Source organism: Triturus cristatus, chromosome 3_1, assembly GCF_964204655.1.
Source record: "Triturus cristatus chromosome 3_1, aTriCri1.1, whole genome shotgun sequence".
NCBI lineage: Eukaryota > Metazoa > Chordata > Amphibia > Caudata > Salamandridae > Triturus > Triturus cristatus.
Genome location: NC_140583.1, coordinates 467229034 through 467251965, shown reverse-complemented (window position 1 = coordinate 467251965; position 22932 = coordinate 467229034). Strand labels below are relative to the sequence as shown.

Sequence of the window (22932 nt, the reverse complement as noted above, 5' to 3'; positions counted from 1 at the left end):
GTTTGGGTCCTTGTGAATGCAATATGAATGTAATGCTGATGGGAAGAGTGTTAAACTCAACAGCCAAAAAAGTAAAGAAAGGAGTTGGTGGACAGGTTTGTAGATTAAGCGTTCGATGAGAAGACAGAATAGAAACAACAGGAAGCACATAGACTAAGGAATAAATATTAAGTTTTAACGGGTTCAAACATCTCATGAGCTAGTTTTTCTCGTTAGCTTCATCAGTACCAAGGTGGTGGGCCCATATTGTGCTACACAAATATGTAGAGCCTATGACTTGTTTTTATTATGTACTGTAATCTAGCAGTTACCTGTGGGTTTTGCATAATGCACATTATGGTACGATCTTTCAAAGACCATTCAACTAAATTCCCAAAAATGTTAGGCATAAAGTTATCTCTATTGGTCGACTAGATCTTTCGTAAATAACTTTATGCCCCCATTTGGCAATGATACTATGTCGGAAATTCGGCGAACACCTAATCCAGCAGCAACCACAATTCCTGTCAGGGTGATGTCCCAAGCAACCCCAAATTAAACCGATGCCTAACCTTGGGGTAGCTTGGCACAAGAGCAGTCAAGCTTAACTCTGAGGCAACGTGTAAAGGATTTGTGCAGCATTTGAAACATGTAACAACGTGAAAACACTACACAAGGAAAATCTCACACCAATTTAGAAAGATTGATTAAAATCAAAGAATTATTTGACACTAAAATTGCATAAATCCAATTAGGTGAACCGGAGATATGCAATTTTAAAGATTTAAGTGAAGATGGGGCTTAAAAGCACAAAGCTCCAACTGAGGTTTTCTGATCGCACTGGACAGGTACAGAGTCATAGGTTCTGTCTGACCACGATGGAGCATGGGTCAGATACAGGAACCAAGTTATGCCCTCTGGATAAAGTATCTTAAATCCTGGTTGCGTAGCTTTTCGAGATCCTGTCTGGAGAATGTCGCCGCAGCAGTGGTTCCGATGGCGCTGTCGACTGAGGCTTTTAATACGAAGTCCTGCATCTGGAATGCATCACGACGCAGCAGTTCCGATGTGGGGCTGCGAGGAGGTGCCTCCGTTCTGCACAAGAGACCTCAGCTGGGCTGATAGAGCACTTTCTGGGCCATTTCCATGGGTCCAGGACTGGGGTGGTACCACTTAGGGAGCAAGTCTCACAGCAGACTGAGTCCAGGTGTGGGGTTCAAGGTGGTTGGAACCTTTTCTGTCCCTTTAGCTCTGAGCAGGTGGCCAGCCAACTAACCCTTGAAGTCACTCTGGCGGTCCTGGATTAAAGATTCTGGTCCAGTCCTTTTTCCCCCTCAGAAAGCCGGGCAGCAGAGTAGCAGTCATTTGAGCAGCAGAGCAGCAAACCAGTCCTGAGTCTTCCACAGGATCAGAGGTGTACGTAAGAGTTGTGTTTGCGGGTCTAATATTTTTACCTGCTGCCAGCTTTGAAGTAGAAGAAGGTTCTGAAGGTTTTAGCCCCAGAAGTGTTTTGAATTCCCTGCCCTGTAAGTGAGTACAATTTCTATGTGAAACACTATTGTGAGTGTGCTAGGGCAGAGCCTTTGTGATGTGCAAGTGTGGTAGGTGACAGCTTCTCCCCTCATCAAATTGGAGATGGTCCATCCTGGTAACACCTAGTTCCCCTTTGTGTATTGCTCCCAAACCGATAGACAAAGACCAACTGCCATTCACACCTAGTATACAGGCTGGAGGCACTAAATGGTTTGGACAAAAAAATGCCAACTTTCTAAAAGAGGCAAGTAAAAAAACAATGAATGTAACCCAGATCAGTGACTGGGGGTGTCTGTTTGATTTGTTAAGCATTCCGTCCAACATCTGTACTTTTGAGTTTGTAGCCCCAAGTGGGAAGGGTATGCCCAAACATGGGTCCCATGCTTGCTATGCCCCTGATTCCAAGCTAGCCTGGCTGATGAGGGGTAATACCCTGAAACCAGTATCAGGATGCTTGTTTCTGGTCCATGGAGGACCTGGGCTAGCAATTTGGGCTGGACTGTTCCCACGGGAAGCAAGATCAAGACTGATTTGCATATGACTGGGTCCGAAATGGAATGGCATGGCGCGCAAAAAAACAATGGTTTTACCCCAGATCTGTAACCAGGGGTTGAATTTTAAAAAATAAATAAAAAATAAAAAAATTCTGCCTTCTGTCCATCTGCTCTTTTGCATAATTTTACTTTCAAAAGTGGCATTTTCATAATTGGGACTTTAAAGTTAGATTTTAAGAATTATAATTTAAAACAGTCTTTAATAGTAGACACCAAACTTTACATTCCCACGTACTCCAAATTGAAAGTCATCACTAATTGAATGCAATAAGTTGGCCCAATGTTATATTATAAGACATGTTGGCCTTACAGTAGTGAATTTAGGTGTCTTTCACTACCAGGAAATGTAAAACTTAAAAGCACAAGTCAACTTTTTAAATACACTGCACACTACCATCTGGGCTATGTAGGGCCTAGCCTAGGGGTGACTTGCATGTATTAAAAAGGAAGGTTTAGGACTGGCATGAGATTTATTTTTCCAGGCCGCAAGTTGCAATTTAAAACTGCACTGACAGGCTGCAGTGGCAAACCTGAGACCTGTTTAAAAGGACTGCTTTAGTAGGTGCCACAATTAGTGCTGCATCCCACTGTTGTGAAACGTGTGTAGACCAACTTGCTTGTTAAACTATAAATTCATTTACCTCATGCAATAAATATTTGCCTCTGAACGAAGTACAACATGATCTGCAGTTTTCTGTTTTCTAAAGAACATTGCCTCCATTTGAATCTGCACAAACGTTCCAAAAGAGGTTAATTGATTTTGGGTCCTTCAAGGAAAGCTTTTTCTCCTGGTGGCCATTTAAGATCTGCAGATCTAAAATGATCCGATTGGCTGCCCCTAACCACCTAACAAGTTGGGGCCCGTCTCAAGGACTGAAGGGCCCAGCAGTGGAGATGCTAAGGCAGAAATGCCAAAATGCCTCCATGCCTAGCTTTGGAACACCATGGTAGGCTTCACAGACTGAAGGGCCCAACTGCAAAACTGCAGAAAGGCGAAATTGCCAAACGTTGTCCTAACCAGAGGCAAAGATATATGGGCAAGCTTCATGGAATGAAAAACTGGTACGAGTGAAGTACTTGACTGCAACACCACCAAGCTCCTTATCCACCCCTATACAGCAATACCAAGCTTCACGGACAGAAGGGACATGAAAATCGATAGATTAGGGCAAGTGTCTCAGACTGATGGGCAGGGCTGTACATGGGCAAAGGCACATATTGCTAAGCTAACATCTCCCAAGTAGGACCCGTCAGCATAAGCTCCTCTGACTGACTGTGCACAGCTACACATGGTTAAAAATGTTTACTGCCAAGCTACCTCCACCCGTTAGACTCCTACCAGGTCAAGCTTCCCAGACTAGACACACTACTACTCATTCAGCAAACCAAAGCCAGGCCAAGCTTCGTAACCATAGTGGGGCCTTCTGCGCATAGCAAACGACTTTGTGCAGTGGGGGTTGAACAGCAAGGGAATGGGTGCACCGGACCTAGCTAGAGTCTAGGCCCTGCACCTTTCCCAAGCTGTGTACTACTTTGACACCATTGATCTCATCCCCTCTGCAGACCAGCAAAGGCTGTCTACTTTTTTTTAATTTATTTTATTGATCCACAGTATCACCAAATTACATCACACTTCAAGCATTCATATGCTCATAAAACAACCCCCAAATAAAAATATCAGTCTTTTGTTTCCTTAAACCTTTTGCTGAATATAAACTAATTTCTAAATTAAAAATACTATACGTTCTAGCTCGCCACATTTCAAAAACAGGAGATTCAAGCTGCAACCAGGAAGCAGCAATACATAGACTAGCAACAGCCATAAACAATAAATAACGTTATTTAAACATAGGTTTCGCAGCCTCCAAATCCTGCCCAATTCCTAATAACCTAATCGCTGGAGTAATTTAAATAGATACATTAGTAAGACTGGTTAGAAAGTTTTCAATATGGCTGATATAAAGAGCCAATTTACTACAAGAATAAAAAATATGCAAACTATTCGCATTATCACTCCCACACCGAAAACATTTACCATCTTGTCTCCCCCCTCAATTTCAACAATTTTGTCGGCGTATAATATAATAAATTAAAGGCAGTTTTGAAAAATTGGGCTTTAAGATTTACAGACAGCAGGGATTCCCCAGACACAGCAATAGCTTTCTCTAAGGAGATTTCATGTTCTCCCAGAATATTAGCCCATTTGAGGTTATGCTTCTCCAAGTCATCACCCTAGAAATTTATAAAATTTTATACAAGACCCCAATTAACAGCTTCAATAAGTTGATGCGGTACTAAAGCTAGGTTTTCCTACCCAAAAAGTCCCTTACTTGGAGAAATTTAAAAAACTGCGTCCTAGGTAAACTATATTCCTTTGCAAAATCCAGAAAAGTGGGAAAGAGCCCTCCAGCCTCATAAAATTCACCAATTTGAGATATATCCTTACTTCTCCAGCTTCTGGCTACTTGGTCACCAAAGATCGGTGGAAGTATTTTTAATGCATTTGTGGGTGTATAATATGTTATCCCCTCCAAAGAATTTTTTTTCCGAATCACTTTCCAGACTTTAAAAACAGCATCTATAACTTTAAAGCGTGTCCTCTTATAGTAACTACTATCCACTTCTTTAAACTGACAATTTTTAACTTCCGTTCCTAGAAGCATTTGATAAATTGACGGAGCCTCTGCCACCTTCCATACTTCTTCTCCAGTCAGTAATATTCGCATAGTGGACAAAAAACATGCATAATAATAAAGTAAAATCGGGGATCGACCAGCCACCCCTTTTTCTAGAAAGGGTCCTATAACGTCCAGCTCGCCTAGGTTTCCCAGGAGCCCACAGACATTTTGCACAGTGCCTGTAAATATTGTCACTGGGCCCGGGTAACTTCCAAGGGGACTGATCTAAAAATAAAATACAGAACTTTAGGGTGTATGTTCATTTTTAAAATTTTGCCTCTGCCAACAAGTGGGAGATGTAAGCGCCCCCACCTTTCTAAGAATTCTTTAACACTGGTCATTATAGCAACCCAGTTGGCTTCAACCAAATCTTTCATAGATACTCGAAATTTAATCCCTGAATAGGTGACCTCCCTAACTACCCTTAGATCCCCGGACATAATGTTATTTTACATAATATTTGTGTTTTTGTTAAGTTCAGCTTATAGCCAGATATCTGTCCAAACTCTTGTTCTAAACGTTCCACCTCCAATTTAGCCATGGCCGGATCTACCGTTGTAATAGCTATATCATCCGAATATGCGAAAACTGAATAGTGATTCTCCCGCACATCAAATGGTTTAATCAAACCACTTTTTCCAACATTTTAACAAAAGGGGTAATGTACAAGGCAAAAAGCAAAGGGGAGCAAGGACACCCCTGTCGTATCCCTCTAGGAATATTGACTGGTTCCGATACCATCCCCATTGAACATATCCTCGCAACTAGTGACTTATAGAATACTTGTAGAGCCTGGATAAAACCTTGACCAAATCCCGCCCGATACAGAATGTCCCATAAGTACTCCCAGGCTACGCGGTCGAAAGCTTTCTCAGCGTCTAGCAATATTAACCCCAAATCTCTCCCTTCCTCCTGAGCAATATCTAATAAGGTCATCCCTTTATTAACGTGTGCCACCGTCCCTCGAGCAGGGATAAAGCTGTGTTGATGAAGGGAAACTAGCGGTGTAATAACCTTTCCCAACCGATTTGCCAACATTTTGGCATAGATTTTTCCGTCGCAATTGACTAAAGAAATCGGTTGGTAAGATCCCGGAAGTTCTGATGATTTCCCCTTCTTGAATACCACAATAGTGGCCTCATCCCAAGTCTTAGGTGCCTGACCCTTCTGTGCAGCCTGCATGACTTCAAGCATCTCATTCTTAATATCTCAAAAAAAAACTCTATAGACCTCCCCTGGTAGTTTGTCGGGTCCTGCAGCTTTGCCACTCGCTAAATTGTTGATAGCCATCTCTAACTCCTCCATTGTAATAGGCCGATCTAGCACCTCTACTTCTTCCGGCTCCAGTTGAATCAAATCGCCACAAATGCCTCAATTGCTTACGTAATCCTGTAGTTTCTGCTGATTGTATAAATCTGTATAGAATTGGTGAAAGATTGCAAGTATCCCTTTAGGGTCATGCGTCCTTACTCCGGAGTTATCTTTAAGACCCTTTATTCTCTGAGATGCTTCCTTCATCCGTAGTCGTAATGCTAAACAGCGACCTATCACCTCAACATACTCATGACACTCCTTTTTATAGATTAAACATTTCTGAGCGTTTTCTTTATTCCACAGAGTATTTATATTTGCCCGGCACCTTGCAGCCTTAGTTTCTAGATCTACTATATCCTTGCGTTGCGCGATTCCTTGTGTAAGTTTTTCCTCGGCCAATCTCAATTTATGATAAAGTTCCTGTAATTCTAATTTAGCTTGCTTTTTATAGTATATCCCAAAGCTCAAGACTTCCCCTCTAAAACTAGCTTTAAACGTATCCCACAGAACCGCTATATGAACAGATGTTCTATTATTCTCAAAGAAATCTTTAATCCATATCCGCATATGGTCTCTGAAACGACTCTCAAGCAATAGCTTTCTGTCAAACGTAAAGACTTGGAGTATACCCTACCGAAAAAGCAGGAATTATTAAGACTAATGGTGCATGATCCGAAGTAACTCTAGGGAATAGATGCATCTGTGCCCCCGTAAGTAATGCTGAAGATATAAAAAAATAATCCAGGCGTACTAATTTTTGATGAGGAAAAGAATAAAATGTATACCCAGGCAGTGTTGGTTGAAGACTGTCCCACGCATCAAATAGTCCATTATCCTTTAGCAAATTATTTAATGCTTTGAACACCCTGGGTTTCCGGCCCGTATATACATGCGCCCCTGCCTGTAGTTCTTTCTTAATCAGATTTATATTAAAATCTCCGCATAATATCAACGGGGCCGGCCACGATGCTTATTCCATATTTAATTCTTCCAGCGCTAATGGTTCATCAAGGTTAGATCCATAGATAGTACACTACGTAAATTTAGCACTACCCAAAACACTCTACAATTGCCAACCTTCTGAATTTGTCAGCTAAAAAATGACCCGCGGCCTGGATGGTGGATTTAGCAAGAATTGCTATGCCCTGTATCATTGATTGTTGTGAGGCAACCAGAAGTACAAACCCTAAATCTTCCAACACTTTACGTTTCTCTCAAAGGAATATGCGTCTCTTGAATGCAAAGTAGATCCGGTTGAATCATACGTAATTCAGCAGCAACCCTTTGCCTCTAATTATTAGAACCACATACATTTAAGGAACATAGGTCCAGATGTAGGTAACTTCAATTTAGCGAGTCCTTAATAGCGATTTTTACCAAATCGCTATTAAGGACTCACTAAATGGAATGTAGGTAGGAATCGCTAAAATATTAGCGATTCCTTAACATTCCTTCATAACGAATTGGTAATTGAGATTTGTTATTAAGGAATACCTACCCGATCGCTAATAGCGGGAGCTATTTCAAGGGTGCCAGGGTGTCCAAAGGACACCCTGTTGCACCCCTGAAATGTGCATGTGTGCACATGTGGCGCACATTCATGCCCTAAGGGCATGGATGTGTGCCACATGGCACATTTAAAAAAGCGCTTTTTCAAAGGAAATCGCTACTTACCACCAACTTGAAGTTGGTGGTAATTAGCGATTCCTTAAGGATGAAGTGCACAATTTTTAGTGCTACATACATTGCATTTAAGGAATAGGTATTTACGATTCCTTAAATGCAAGAGCAAAATAAGGAATCGCTATTTTGCGATTCCTTATTTTGCAAGTAGGTTTCAACTCGCCTACATTGCACTCTGCCAAATACCGGGCGGTAGCGCAGAAATTCTGTGAATTTCTGCGTTACCGCTCGGTAGTTGGCCACCTACATCTGTCCCATAATCGGACACCCCTGCTAGCCATTAGAAAAAAAGGACAAGAACACAACCAGCTATAACTGCAATTTTAAACAATACACCAAATCTTTGATTATCAAACTCTTTTCATATTAATACTGTGGATACTTTTTTTTTTTGTTTTACCCCAACTCTCATCCCCCCCAACCTCCTTCCCTTGCTGCCCCACCTACCCCCCCCTTCCTAAACCCCCCCCCCCCCCCCCCACCCACCCCTCAATGAGGCTTTAGGACTCATGGTCCTTGTGATGACCATCTTCCTGTCACCCAATGCTGTTGTCCACAAAATAAAAACAAAACCCCAACCAATCATGGCCATGCAGGAGAAAGGAAAAAAAAAACATCCCGTAGGCTCCTATAGGCCATATTTATACTACATATGGTGAAACAGTATTTAATCTCCTTTTTAATGGCCATGTGGCTTATCATGATAAGAAAAAAGACAATAAATCCTTCCCTCTCATGGCCAAGAAAAATAGACCTATTCAAAAAGGTTAATGATATCTCCACCCATCAAGTAGGAAACACTATAAGAAATCCTACAGCGTTTTTAAAAACTCTTTCGCAGAGACTTCTGTGGAAAAAAATTGTGTCAAATCCTGAAAAATAACTTTAAGCTTAGCTGGGTTCAACAAAAATACTTGCGCCCCTTTAACTTGAAACAGTGGGATAAGCTGGCGTAACTGCCAGCGACTCTCTACCGTAAAATGGCAAAAGTCAGGCCTGACAAAAAAACTCAACATCATTCCCTCTCCTTATTTTTTTATTTTTTATCTGGGCGGGCTAGCTGAAAGACCTCTTCCCTAGCTAAAAAACTATTGAAAGAAATGAGTGCTCTAGGCCTATCCGATGTTTGACCCCCCTCTCGGACGTATATTAAATGGAAACCGATGCGCTCCTCTCGGGTAACCCCCAGCTTGGGATTTTCCGCCTCAGTACAGTCTCATATTGCTCCCAGCTCAGTCAGAAGCTGATTGATATCTTCAAAACCGTCGTCCCCACTCTGCGACTTTGCGGACTCCGGCATCGGCGGTGAGCGGTCAGCTTACACGTCCGTGCTCGCGGACGCCATCTTGCCTCAAGGCTGTCTACTTTGTATGTGAAACACTCACTAAGTATTGAATTCAGGGACAGGCTAGAGGTCACGCCATGCACCCCACACTATTCTGTGCACAGCTAAAGGCAGCATGTTGATGGTGCTCAGGGTCTGGGCTGAGAGGCTCTGTGGTCCAACCCCACTGAGTACAATTGAGGTAAGTGTATAGGAAAGATTAGCTACTGGTGTAGGTTCAAGAACAGGGTATGCATGCACAATCCCTGGTATCATTAGGATACTGGAGCTTTCCATAAAAACGTGTTGCTAACCCCTGCTTAATATGTCTAGGCACCATGTTCTATAAAAGTTAGGTTTTCTGCAGAGACTGCAGTCATTCCCTACTACTCACAGCCAAATTGTGTGTACAAAACATGGTTGGATTTTAAACCTGTGTCGAGGTGCCCAAAAAAAAAAATCTGTTCAATATGATAAAGAAAAAACCCAGACGTTCAATGTAAACAGTGGTTGAAGTGTAATTATGTCTACGTCACTCATAACTCCATAATGTAGGTTTAGAAAATCTCTGAAATTCTCTGAAAAACCAAAACCAATGTAAACTGTAGTTATGTTTACAAAAACTAAAAATTCGTCACTTATGGTTCAGTAAACTAAGGATAACTTGTGGCTCTGTCATTCACGGCTATGACATTGCATCACTCATGCCATGTTTCACTTTCTTTTCCAGGCCTCTTGCTCCAGTGGGACTACCTCTGTCCTTTTATGTGCAGAGTTTCATTCAGTGGTTCCTCTCAGCTAGCTGGTTTGGTGACTGGTTAACCAGCAACCTAGAAACCATTGCAATGGGAACTCCCATCCACCTTTCACCGTTAACGGTGACGGGCACAGTGTAGATGTTATAGGTCAGGAGGTTTGCGTCTTGGAATGAGTAGGTGTTGCTGAAAGTTTGAGTTGGGATATTGATTCTCTACAACCCGTCTCAATCCCCCCCCCCCCCCCCCCCCCGCTCTATTTCGCATTAAACTAATATCCTATTTTGAAAGGTAGCACTCTTACAGGAAAGAATCAATCGAATACGTGAAGAGGCGGTACCATTTGGGAAGTAGTTTCTCCTCCTTGCTAACAGATGTCTCCGATGTCCAAGATGTACATTTTTTTCCATGTATTGCACTGGAAAGGGATAAGTAAAATTGAATTATTAAAATACTGAATGAACTTCATAGATTCAGTTGATTGACGTGGTTTTATTTGTTTGTTAGCTATCTCGTATTCCTTTATTCTTTTGCCCGAATTTAACTCTCAGATCTTTCCAATGCTAAAACATTGTTGGCGTTTCCGGGATCTCTGAAATAGATACTCAAGATATTGTTATTGTATAAAAGATAAATGTGGCACCCATACTATGAAGGGCTGTATCCAGATGTTTAATTTGATCCCAAACCACAGCAGAGCACAGAGCAGCCCCTATTACAATGAGCAGAATACCTGGCTCCGAAGAGCAAGGGGAGGGTGCCAAAAGGTTAATCGGGTATCTCTCCGGGGAACATCTAAGGCTGCTCACTCTATTTTTGTGCAAACTCTGCAGCTGTCCAAGGAGTGAAATGATACTGGTTCATTACACAAAAGTGTTCTGTAATATTGGCCATTGATTGTTTGCTAGGTTAACGGCATTTTTTCTTTTTAACATCAATGCCAAGCATGGATGTTAGAATGTTTCATTAATACAATTCCTGCTGGATCCAATGTACTCTGTGCGTTGCTGAACGGCAAGGGTCTTTAAGCAGCTCAGAGCAGAGGAGATGCCGAGTTCCTGTGGTCCTTGATCACCCACAGATAACCGAATCTGCTACACCACACAGTAGTTTTGGTACTCATTAAAGAGGCAAATGATGCTTCTGACCATTGTAATGGGGTGAACAGGAGCACTTTACAGAATTAAGTGATTTTTAACGGGTTTTTTCTGATCACCGGTAAACATTACATAATTGCACATTTAAAAAGGCTTGTCTTTTTTGTTAGAAATTATGCTTCCAGTAAATTAAAGCAATGCCCTTCGAATTAACGTTGAATGTCATTTTACAATAATCCGTACCAAAACATGTTTTAAGGTAATTGGACACAAGCAAGGTTCGTCAGTGAAACGCCCATGCCGCTTTAACTGGGCCTGTATAAGAGGTTAAAGGAAGCACAATGAGCTCGAATAAATCCACTGCGGTGTAGTGTTTAAAACCGAAATGTTGAAATGAAAATTGTGTGCCTTTCCGCTAATTTAAATGGGTGGAATTTAAATGTCTTCTTTCGATTAACATTCTTTTACTGCTAGCAATTGAATTATTGTTCTTTTTTTTTTTTCCGGGGGGGGGGGGGGGGGGGTTGTGTCAATGGGTGTTCTATTGCAACAGCCAAAGGCTTCTAAAGTGAAAGTGTGGAGCCAGCATGTATCCTGCATGTGATGTCCTGTCTGTATATATGACAGAGCGATGATTTTTAGTGCAGCGGTTGAATGACCGGTGAACTCCCAGACCGAGCAGATTACTGTTGATTGTGTTTCACAGCTGGAGAACGCACAGCTTGCAGCTGCTAAAAACGGTGACTACGCAAGTGCTGCACGGGAGGAGATGGACGCCGTGCAGACTAGAATTGAGTCTTTGACCTCTCAAGTGACCGAGTACCAAAGAAGGGTAAGGGATGCCATTTTTTTCCGGTTCGCTTCAAACAGTGCGCGAGTCTGGTGGCTTTAGGGATGGCGTTGAATGGTTGGATCAACGTGCAGGAGTTCACCTCTGAGGGGTCGCACCTCTGACTGAGGAGCGGAGTCTGAGATGGGGAGATGAGGGCCAAGCCTGTGATAATTGCTTTTTAGAGAGGTGTGTTTGTGCATGTTTGAGCAAGAGGCGGTTCTTCACATTGGAAGGGAATTAAATGAGCATCCGAGTTAGAAGATTATGGAACAGAAGCATTAATGGTGTTAAATGCAAGCAGGCAGTTAGTGGGGTTTGGAAGAAGCTCAATGTGGGATGTGTAGAGCCTTAAGGGATGCGTTTCTGTCCTGGTGGAGTCGTGAGGGTGGCATGTTGGTGTTTCAGAATGAGTGAGGAAGGTGGGAGGTGTGTTCAGGTAGCCAGAAGCGGTGGGCGCACAGCAACGTAGTATTTGTTGATCTCGCCTGGTGAGAATGCTGCGGGTATTTAATTCAGTAATGCTTGTAGATGGGTGATGTCTAGCATTTGGGAGAGTACAAACTGGAAAAGTAAAATATTTGATCGAAGCAAATTAGCACAATGAATGAAAGAGAAATAAAGGAAAGCCCGCTATAATTACATGTCTGTTGAAAATAAGCAGAATCGGTCCATTTCATCGATTAGGTTTCACTCTCAAGCATAGGCTGCTGTTGGTGCTAAATCGTAGTTTTCAAATAAAATTTCACTGGAAAAATCATGTAATAAAACCTTATTTCCCTCTTCAACTACTTAGGAGGCCCAATCCCTTGTGGTGGGCCAATTGTGGTCCAGTCTTGAGGTTACATGTCTACTCCAAATTTAGCGCTAGCCATTGTACAGCCTTCTTTTTATTTCCTAAAATTTGCATCATCTACTCTTTGTGTTTTGGTGAGGAGGCCTTCAAAGTTTTACCAGCTTCACATGCCATTGATTCTTCTTCAAAGTGGCTGGCATATCAGATTTTGCTCGTTGGTTATAGAGTGCAAATAGAAAGCTAGGTTAAATAACCCCTCAGACATTCTATTTATGGGTGTAGGAGTACTCCTCTTTTCTAGTATAAACCTATTGGCCTCTTGCTCCTAATCGGGGACTACCATTTGGATTTTTAATTTACTCGATCTAACCTTTTCCAACTTTTGGTAGCACTTTCAACAGTTTCTGCATCATCCAGGTCTTTTTGTTTTTTTTACAATTGGTGTGCATCAAAAGTGCCTGCATTTCTTTCCCTTAAATTCTATATTCTACTCTTGCTCAACATGTTTCTTGATTGGCCCACCAGAGAACCCAAGTGAATCTGAACCCCTAATGCCGAAGTTTGGCTGATTTATCTAAAAGTTCAACTGACATGGACTAGATTTCCTTTCTCCAGCACTGAACTTGGGAGCGTAATATATTCAAACATATGCTCCCAATTTCAGAGCTTTAAAGAAGTAATGAAGGTCTGAGAAAACAATGGAGTTAGTTGACCTAAAGTCTTCTCACTTGCTGCTGCTGCTGCTGGTTTGTATACTGCTGTTGCAGATTGAGATTGCATCTTGTATTTGCTCTGCTCCAGAATCCGTGTGGTATATGGCCTGACGAGCAGTTGAGTGGTAGTATTAGAAATACTGAGGGTGATGAATTCAGCACATTGAAGGCCCCAGTCGCCTTAGATTTAGGCCTTGAAAGATTGTAGGAAATTGTGTATTTCAGAAGTTTATGACTGCTATTACAGCTGATCTCTCAGGAGGTCATATTCTTTGCCATGCCAATTGCCTATGGAAGACCAATAGATGCTGATTTTGAACCCCATGATCAGCTCTACAGTAGTTAAAATTCCATACTACTGTTAGAACACTCATTGAGGCAAAAGATCTGGCAAGCTATCCTGCTCTCAAATATGCTCATACACTGTTCCACTTCTGCTGCAAAGGACCTAATGGCCTAAATGCATTTCTGCCTCGTTGCATATCTTGGAGGAAATGGCATTGAATTCTCCTAAGGCATTAACAGATTCAGTTGCTATGCTTGGCAATGGAAAATGTGAATAAAAAAGGGGAGGTAAAGCTCAGGTTACATTGGACTCTGCCTCCTTTACTCAATTGAATAGCCAATTCCAAAGCAGTGGGAACCTTCTCGGTTATCTTCCCAGTATCCCTTATAGTTTAAAGAAAACAAAGTTTTCTTAAAATAATCCTCACCCACCAAGATGTCCCATGGTGGCACGCTTCATCATAGGGTTCTTCCCCCTGCAGGAGGGGGCGTGCTGCGACCGATGAAGACGTGGGAGCACTATGTGAGATGTAAACTAGAAGGTAAGTGATGGTATTAGAGTAGGAGGGTCTATTAGTAGTTAAAAAATACTTGGCTAAATGGGAACTAAATATGTATTCAATCCTATAGCTGGTATTGTTAAAAGTGAGGAAAGGAGAAACGTGTGTGTGTGTGTGTTTCTCTCTCTCTCTTTGTGTCTAGGTCTCCCTTTGTCTGTCTCACAGTCGACATGTTTCAAGCCATTACCCCAAGGCTTTTTTTCAGGACCATGACAATGATCCCTCGTACCACTCCTAATAGTGACACCATCTAGATCTTGGGAAATATAAGTGCAATACGATACCCAATTGGTATTTTTTTTTTAAAGATATTGAAATATAGGACATAACGTTATTGCTTACATTTCAATAACGATAATTGAAGCTTAGCTAGAAAACACATCACCATATATGGAAAAACCTGTGAACAATTTTTCATTATCTTCTGTTGTGCCAGAATAATCCTAACATTATTGCTAATTGTGTTGTGCTGCCCTTTAAAAGCTTGTCAATTTACAAACCAGGCATTACAAAACATGTAACATAAATCACACACTATAGTTTTATGCATGCCGCTATGGAAATCGGGTACCGCTTCTTCAAACGTGCTGTCCTGTATCCATAATTGTTAATCTGACTTTGTCCCTATATTCTGTGATTGTGGTGAAAAATCAGATCTTTCATGGTCTATATAATGTGATAGAGATGCAAGAACGTTGTTGTTAAGGTCTCAAAATCATACATTTTAATAGCCAAAATCCAACACAGCTGGAAATTCTAGAAAAAGGATAAGGCTTTTCCCCCAACAGAGAATGGATAAATTCAAATTGCACAGAAAGATGAACAAATTAATCAGAAAACTCTAATTGAAGGCCACCTTCGCTAATAAGGAACAAGGAACTGATGTATAGGAGGACTCGGGATTAGGGGGGGAAGTCCTCTTTCACTCCTCTTTCACCCCACCCAGCGTGTCCTTACAAGTAGACCTTTTGGCTTTTGAGAAAGCGGTTCTGAAGGACCTTGAAGAGATCGACCCGGAAAGCACTAAAGTGTTTCACAACACAACCAAGGAGCAGAGACTAGCTATAAGAGAATTGGCAGACAGCAAGAATTTGGTAATAAAATCTGCTGATGAAGGGGGAGCCATTGTCATCCAAACTGCAAAAGTATATTGGAAGGAGTGCTTGCAACTACTCCAGGACCACAGGAACTCTGATTCTAGGGGGGTCTTGAATCAGTTGTTCAGAGTTCACATTACCAGCATGACAGAAGAGGCACTTGCTCATAATTAGATTTCACAAATCTTAAAGTTCCCCATAACACCATAATTTGACACAATCCCAAAAATACACAAGAACTTAACAAAACCACCAGGACGCCCAATTGTGTCAGGAATTTAATCAATACTGGAACCTCTATCAAAATTTGCTGATGCTTTACCGAGACCAATAATCCAACACACTGATACCTACTTAAAATACACAAAAGATGGTCTCAGACACTTGCAACACAGATCATTCAACCCTAACACTGAACTCGTGATGGGCTTAGACATAGTCTGTACACCAGTCTCCCCCATGGAGAAACATTAAACATTGAGGACGGTCTGTTCAAAGTAGACTGGGAGTACCAAACCCCACGAAATATAGTGATGGAATGCTGCAAATGGACGTTGACCAAAAACTTCTTCCAGTTTGAGGACACCCTCACCCTCCAGAAACATTGGACCAGTATGGGAAGCACCTTTGCTCAAAGTATAGCAGGGCTATATGTACACCATGGCTTGAAACATGTTGACCGTGAGAAACACACATAGACGTGTGTTCCTCCTTTCCCCACTTTTACCAATACCAGCTATACGATGGAATAAATATTTAGTTCCCATTTAGCCAGGTATTTTTTTAACCACTAATAGACCCTCCCACCCTTATACTCTTGGAGAAGAACCCTATGATGAAGCATGCCACCATGGAAATCTTGGTTGGTAAGGGCTATTTTAAGAAAACCTTTTTGTTTTCCTTAAACTATAAAGGATACTGGTAAGATAGCCAATTCCAACGCAGTGGGACTCGTCTTGGTTGTTCAATTGAAAAATATACCTTTAGCATATTGTTGAACAACAGAATATTTCTGAACCCTCCAAGGGAAACATTGTTAAAATTTAGAAAACCCACAAACCTCAGTCGTTAATGGAACATACCGATCTTATCCTTGAAGCTCACAAAGTTAAGGGTTGGGCACAGCAAAGAGACCCTTGATACTGCAGACCTTGCAGATGATGGGATGGATTGAAATGGCAGCAGTTTCTGGGCTGTTATGTTTGTTATTTTTGTATTTATTTCCACCAGATCATGATTCTCTGAGCAGGGCTAGAGATTTCGATCTGGTGTTGCAATGGTCCCTGCAAACTGAGGTTACATGCAAGCTCCGTTTGCAGAGAACGTTGCAGACATTTCCACTTTTAGAATAATCTATGAGCTACCCATTAAAATAATGTAAGGATAGATTCCCTTAGTTGACCACCCTGTAGACCGACTGGTTTCCAAGTTCATTTGGTAATAAAGGTGAGAGTTTACTGTTGTGTTGCCCCTGTTTCTTTATTGACATCTCATGGTGACTGTTGAACCTTTTACAAATGTCTATTAACTGGTGTTCTAGAAACCCGAAATATGTCAGTCTTTTAAATTACTAAGAATTCCAGCCAAATAATGGATTAGCCGCATTGCTAGACTGTTTAGATGAGTCTCCAATTTCTTGGCTTGTGTGTGAATCAGAAGAACACAATTTACCCCTTTGAAACCTCAACATCATTCCACAATCTAGGACAGACTATACATTAGCGAGATTAACTAGTCACACACCCACAACCTGGTGAAACAGAACACCCTTAAACAATCTTATTGCAGTTCTCTGAAAAACTACAGGAACATACCACCAAATGCTCTGTCTTCATTGTATTACACATCCCCTTATCAATCCATTCTGACCAGATCACAAATTAATTTAGCTTCAATTGAAGAATGCTTCTTGATCACGGAGTACAACTAAAGCCTAAAAAAGTTCTGTTCGAAAAACGCATCCAGTGCCTAGTTCAATCCCCACCTCACCCAGCTGAAACAAAAAGGTTTGAACTGCACATGCTAAAAACCCACAATGAATCACACAACCAAGCCTGCAAATCGCACCACACCAAATTATTAGAGAAAAACCTATGCTGCCAAGCTATCCTTATACACCTATTCCCACACAACTTTTAAATAACTCCATAGCTACCCAAAACACTCCAACTGAAACATTTAATCTGCAATAAACTGCCTTCATACTTTTCTTAGAAAATCCAGGATGCTCCCAAAATATTAATCAAATATTCCATCAACCACTCTGGTAAACAGCCTTCTCACCCTTTGCCACTTCCGCTCCAATTTCAGTTCCTTCTGCTAATCTCAAGCAAAGACATCAAGAGTATCAAAAATTAGATCATCTGGATTAATTCTGGATCCATGGCCCACCAAACTCCTAAATGCTTATGTTCCATCCTTTGATGAAGATATTGCATGGTAACTTAACCAGCACTCTAAAACATGCCAATGTTTTACCCCTTCTAAAAAAAGAAAAAAATCCCAACCTATACGCTTCCACTCTAAGCAACTATAGACCGATCTCTATGCTTACTTTCCTGAAGAAGATAATAGAAGCAGAGATAGGTAACCAACTCCAGCAATAGATAGTCTCCATCAATCTGCTTATCCACACACAATCTGTATTCTGCCTGCTAAGAGCTACTGAACACAGTGATGGACATCAGAGAAAAAGTACTAATTGTAAGGGACCGGAATTATGTGGTGGATCTCAACTTATTTGACCACTCAACTGCATTCAACACTGAAGATCACCAAACAATCCTAAACCACCTGAAACTCTGGTATAACCCTACTAGAAAAGCATGGGAATGGTTCTAATCTTTCCTACAAGAATGAAAGCAGCAAATAAAACTTATATACAAGTCTTAAAGTCAGCCGCCATGGTATGTGGTGTCCCCCTAGGACCAACACTCCCGCGTCCTTGCCAATGTCTACATGTGCCCTCTATCCCACCTAGTCACATGGGAGAACTCAAATGTTACTTGTATACGGATAATGCACATTCTTTTAGACTTAAGCAACAATACTGATGGAGAAAAGTTATTTGATGTGTGCTTCAAACACTGGATGAGCCTCCGTGTCCTTTGCCTAAACAGTAATGAGGAAGGGGGTGGCCAGTGAGCCGATGGAGTGGATGCAAAGCTAAGGAGTTCTGCCCGCAGTGACTGAGCAAACCCCTCCCCCTGTTATCCACCCCCAAGACCTGAAGAAGGGGTGATAGAGTAGAGTAGCACCACACAAGTGTGCGATCACACGGAGGGCCAAGGGAAGACCAGATCGCAGCGGTTGAGGGAGTAGAAACAGCAGCTGCCACTTTTTAGTGTGAGGCCGGGCAAGCTCCGCCTTCACAATGCCCATTGTGAAAAATGAAGCTGGGCTCTGGCCCAAGAAGAAGTAATGGCGAGAAGGGTCTCCACTCTCCAGACAGTAAGCATCCTCACAACTTAACATGAGTAGGGGTGCAAGTGGCACAACATCCCACTAAACTGTCTAACAGAGGGGGCCTTGATTTGTCCAGAAGAACCCTTCAATGCTCAAAGCAATTTTAGCTCTTGGCATCCTTGAGCCCCCAAACCATGCGTAGGTTCTTTAGACATCCTGAAATATGCTTCTTGAGCACATACAACTGTGTGAATTCTGTTTAGGGAGAAGGGCTGCGACAAAGGGCCTTGAGTGCCAACCACACACCTTCCACTGTACAGTGAGCTGAGGTAGCAGCGACCTGGTTTGGGCCCCAAGAAGGGGTGCAAGTTGCTCAGCAGTGCGAGCGCCACATGGATGAAGGTGAATTGCCTGATCTGATGGGATTCATACTCTAAGTTCTCTGAGAAAAGACCATGACTGGCCATGCCCATGAGACCCCCTGATCATATCAGACCAGTAGGTATATCTAAAAATTGACACCTCTACTTGTAAGCTCTCCAAGGAGACCCAGCATTGACTGCACACAATGGCTACCAAAAGACCTCGTGCAAAGAAATGCTTACTACGAAAAGCACCACTAAAGATGACAAAATGCAAGCTCTGGACCGAGGTTCCCCAGAACGTGAGACGATTTGGCTATGACTGGAATTTCTCCAACAGTTCTTGCAGGAAATTAAAAGGGAAGTAGCGACCATCAGGTCCGAACTAAAATAATACCTCAAAATATATAAAAGGATGTTCAAGAGCTCGGCGTTGGAGTCCACGCCTTTAAAACTACAATTGAGTAACTCCAAAAGGCGGGGTCGCCTGGTAACGCTGGATGAACAAAATGAGAAAATATCCCTGAAACAGGAAGACATTGAAAATACGTCAGAGGATCCTCTAATTAGGAAAGATAGCGCACACAGAGTGGCAGCAATTGGGAATAACAGCGGCCCTACCAGATTAATATTACCTGGATTCACTTCTATGATGAAATGGAAGAAATAATGAACATTTGCTATGTTATGTTAAAGTAACTTAGTATAGCACAACGACTTGTCCTCAAAAGGGCATCTCGGCACTTGGATAGCAGAGTGGCTAGCCCTGTGTCATTGAAGCCAGGTCTTCATGTATGCGTCTTTTAAAACTTGAAAAATCGGGACATGCCTTAATGAGGAAGGGGAGTTGATTCCAATGGTGGGGGCCCAGGTATGAAAATGAGGGACCACCGTATTTTAAAATTTGAATCAGTCTAGGTTGGAGAAGGAGCTGGCTGTTTGAACTGAGGTTTCTTTGAGGAAGACGGAAGGATAGTTTATCCTGTAGATATTTGGGATCTGTGCCTGACCTTGCGTTGAAGGTCAGAAAAAGTAATTTAAATGTTACTCTTTTCCTATCAAACCAAGTTTTTTAGAGAGCGAGGACTGCCAATGATGAAGCATGAAACCTGGTGTTGTGTGCGGACAGTCCTTCACTTTATTAGATGCAAGGTACTCTACTAAGTACTTTTTAAGCCTCTGTCATTTTACAATCAGGGTAGCTTTTTTTGTGTATACATGTTAGTATGGAGGCCAGCTCACCCTGAATAGTCCCCTTCCCTGGGACTCCCCAGGGTTATTGGTTTGTATGAATATAAGTGCCTGGACTAGGGTCTTCCGGCAAGATGCTGGTAGCCATTGGAATACTTTCCAAAGAAGGCGCATTGCACCAAAAGGTGATCCACAAGTGGCTATAACTTGCTATTTCACTGATAGTTCATTATCTATCAAAATGCCTAAATTTCTTTGTGTTTTTCGGGAGGGGGCTCACCAACTCCATGGGCCACCAGTCTGTTGACCAGATGGACTGTGCCTTTCCAAACTGTAAGAGCTCAATCTTCTTTCTATTCAACTGAAGGCAATTTTGGGACATCCATGTGGCAATGTTTCTCATGCAAGTAGTAAAGCAAGTTTTAACATTTGCTAGCTCTGGTCCGAGGGCAATGACCAGTTGAGTATCGGCTGCATATGAAAGTATTTCAAAGCCAAAGGGCTTGATTAACTGAGCCAGGGGAGAGACCTACACATTAAAAAGTGTGGGGCTCGGAGTTGATCCCTGAGGCACACCCCTTCCCCAGTGCCTGAATCTTGGATTGAAAAAGCCTAAGCGGAATTCTTTGGATCCTGTACTAAAATGCTATTAGTCAGTTAAGCGTTGTATCGTGTATACCCATCTTGAGCAAACATTGAATCAGGATGGGATGGGATGCAATCTCAAATGCTGCCGTCAAGACAGTGAGAACCAGCATGCTGGTATGCCTGCATCCAATGAAAGGCTAAGCGCGTCGACTACAGCTGCAAGAGTGGTTTCTGTGATACGAGCCGGACGAAACCCTGATTGAGAGGAATGGAGTAATTTATGGGTTTCTAGATATGGATAAAGTTGTCTGACGTGAGATTCTAAAAGCTTGCTAATCGAGTGCAGCAGGGACATAGGACAGTAATTTGAAATGTTCATAGGGTTGGCAAATGTTTTTTTTTTTTTTTAGACATCTGTGTAACTGAAGCGGTTTTCCATTCCTTAGGCAGCATTGCTAAATGAAAGGATAAGTTGCATAGCGAAGTAACTGTTGGAGCAGGAGAATTAGAGCGTATCTGTGATGTAGGGGGCATAGATCTCCTGGAGAGCCAGATTTAGTTTTAGCCAAGAGATCCCATACTTGAGTGTGTGTGATTAGTTCAAATCTTTCTAAAGTAGGCTGGGTGCTGCTTCCTGGAGTGATGTTGAATTCTATGTGTCTAGGCGTCAAAAGGCCATTGCGGAAATTGCTATAGATGTTATCGATTTTTGTTTCAAGGTGGGAAGCTAGGGAGTCGCAAAGTGTTTTAGAGGCTATGTTAACTGAGCTGCATGCAAGGCAGTTGGAATGTTCCTTTAGAACGTTAAACAGCTTTTTTGAGAAGTTTCCTGCCAGATCAATTCTTTCGATGTTAGTTTCCCGGTAGATTACATTTTTGCGTGGTCGGCCCCTTTAGCTTTTTTGTATTGGTGTCGATGGAGGGTGTCTTTCGAAGACCTCCAAGTATGTTCTAATTTCCAACAGTTTGATTTGATCATTTTCAATTCTGTTGTATACCAAGGCGCGTTAGGTCTAGATGATTTGATTTGAAATGTCAACCCAGTTGAGTACAATGGCAATAAACTTTTATTCTTCAATGATTTATCAACTAGCACATTTCAGAGACGAGGGGAACTCCAAACCATCACAGAGAACCTTTGGGTTCACAAAAAATCCTACAGGTGAGGTCATGCTTTACTCTTACTCTTCAAATGGAACTCACAGCAACATCAAACTTTCTTTGAAGGAAGTGAAAGGGATATTCAGGCCACGCAAGGAAACCAACCACAACAATGCACATGTTCACTAAAGAGAATGGACAGTGGTCAAAAATCAGAACAAACAAATGTCACCAACATCAATTGAAATAATGTTTGGTTTATGTTTGTTTGGCTGATTTATAAAGCGCATAGGTGCTCAAAGGCTTCCCAGCGTTGAGAAGAGAGGTGCTGCCGAAGGAGCCTGAGAGTAATCATCATGCGAACAGCCAAGCCTTAAGTTTTTTACCTGAAGCGGAGTTAATCTTTCTACAGCCTCAGATCCCTGGTCATGAAATGCCACAACTTCGGGACCAGGAGTGAGAAAGATCTACCTCCCCATCTTTAACTCTTGATCCTCTGCGTCTTTTAGGCAGTCAGAAGATGACCTGAGGGTGTTCTTTGGTACATATGGAGAGATGAGTTCCCTGAGAATGTTTGGACCCCTGCCATTCATTGATTTATGAGCCAAGCAGAGGGATTTAAATTTAATCCTGGATTCGAAGGGCAGCCAATGAAGAGATTTCAAAGAAGTTTTTACTAATTCCAGCCTAGGACCTTCAAATGCATCCCCCCTGAATTAAGGAAGACCAGTCTGCTGGTTATGAGTGCGTGGGTGACGGACTACAGAAACTCCCTCTACGCCAGGATCAACAAGTCTCTTTTCCGCAACTCCAGACCATACAGAACACCCCAGCCAGACTCTTCCTCGGCATCCCTCAACACAAACACCTCACCCAACACCTGTGTAACCTGCTCTGTCTCCCCGTTGAGAAGAGAGTAACCTTCAAGATACTCACACATGCCTACAAATGCCTCCACAACCCCGGACTCAAATATCTCCATGGTAGATTCTCCTTCGACGTACCCAAGAGGAACCTACAATCCGCCAACCTCGCCCTCCCTGAACCCCCGAGCATCCGCAGAGACAGAACAGGTGGAAGAACCTTCT

The 22932-nt window shown here is 42.2% G+C and overlaps 1 protein-coding gene across 1 annotated transcript in view; it reads left to right on the top strand.

The window, feature by feature from the left end:
* LOC146860422 (lamin-B3-like) overlaps positions 1–22932 on the top strand; it is a 395071-nt gene that overhangs the window by 110238 nt on the left and 261901 nt on the right. The window contains exon 5 of the mRNA XM_085644287.1: positions 11624–11749. Coding sequence (XP_085500413.1) covers positions 11624–11749 — 126 coding nt within the window. The remainder of the gene's footprint in view (positions 1–11623; positions 11750–22932) is intronic.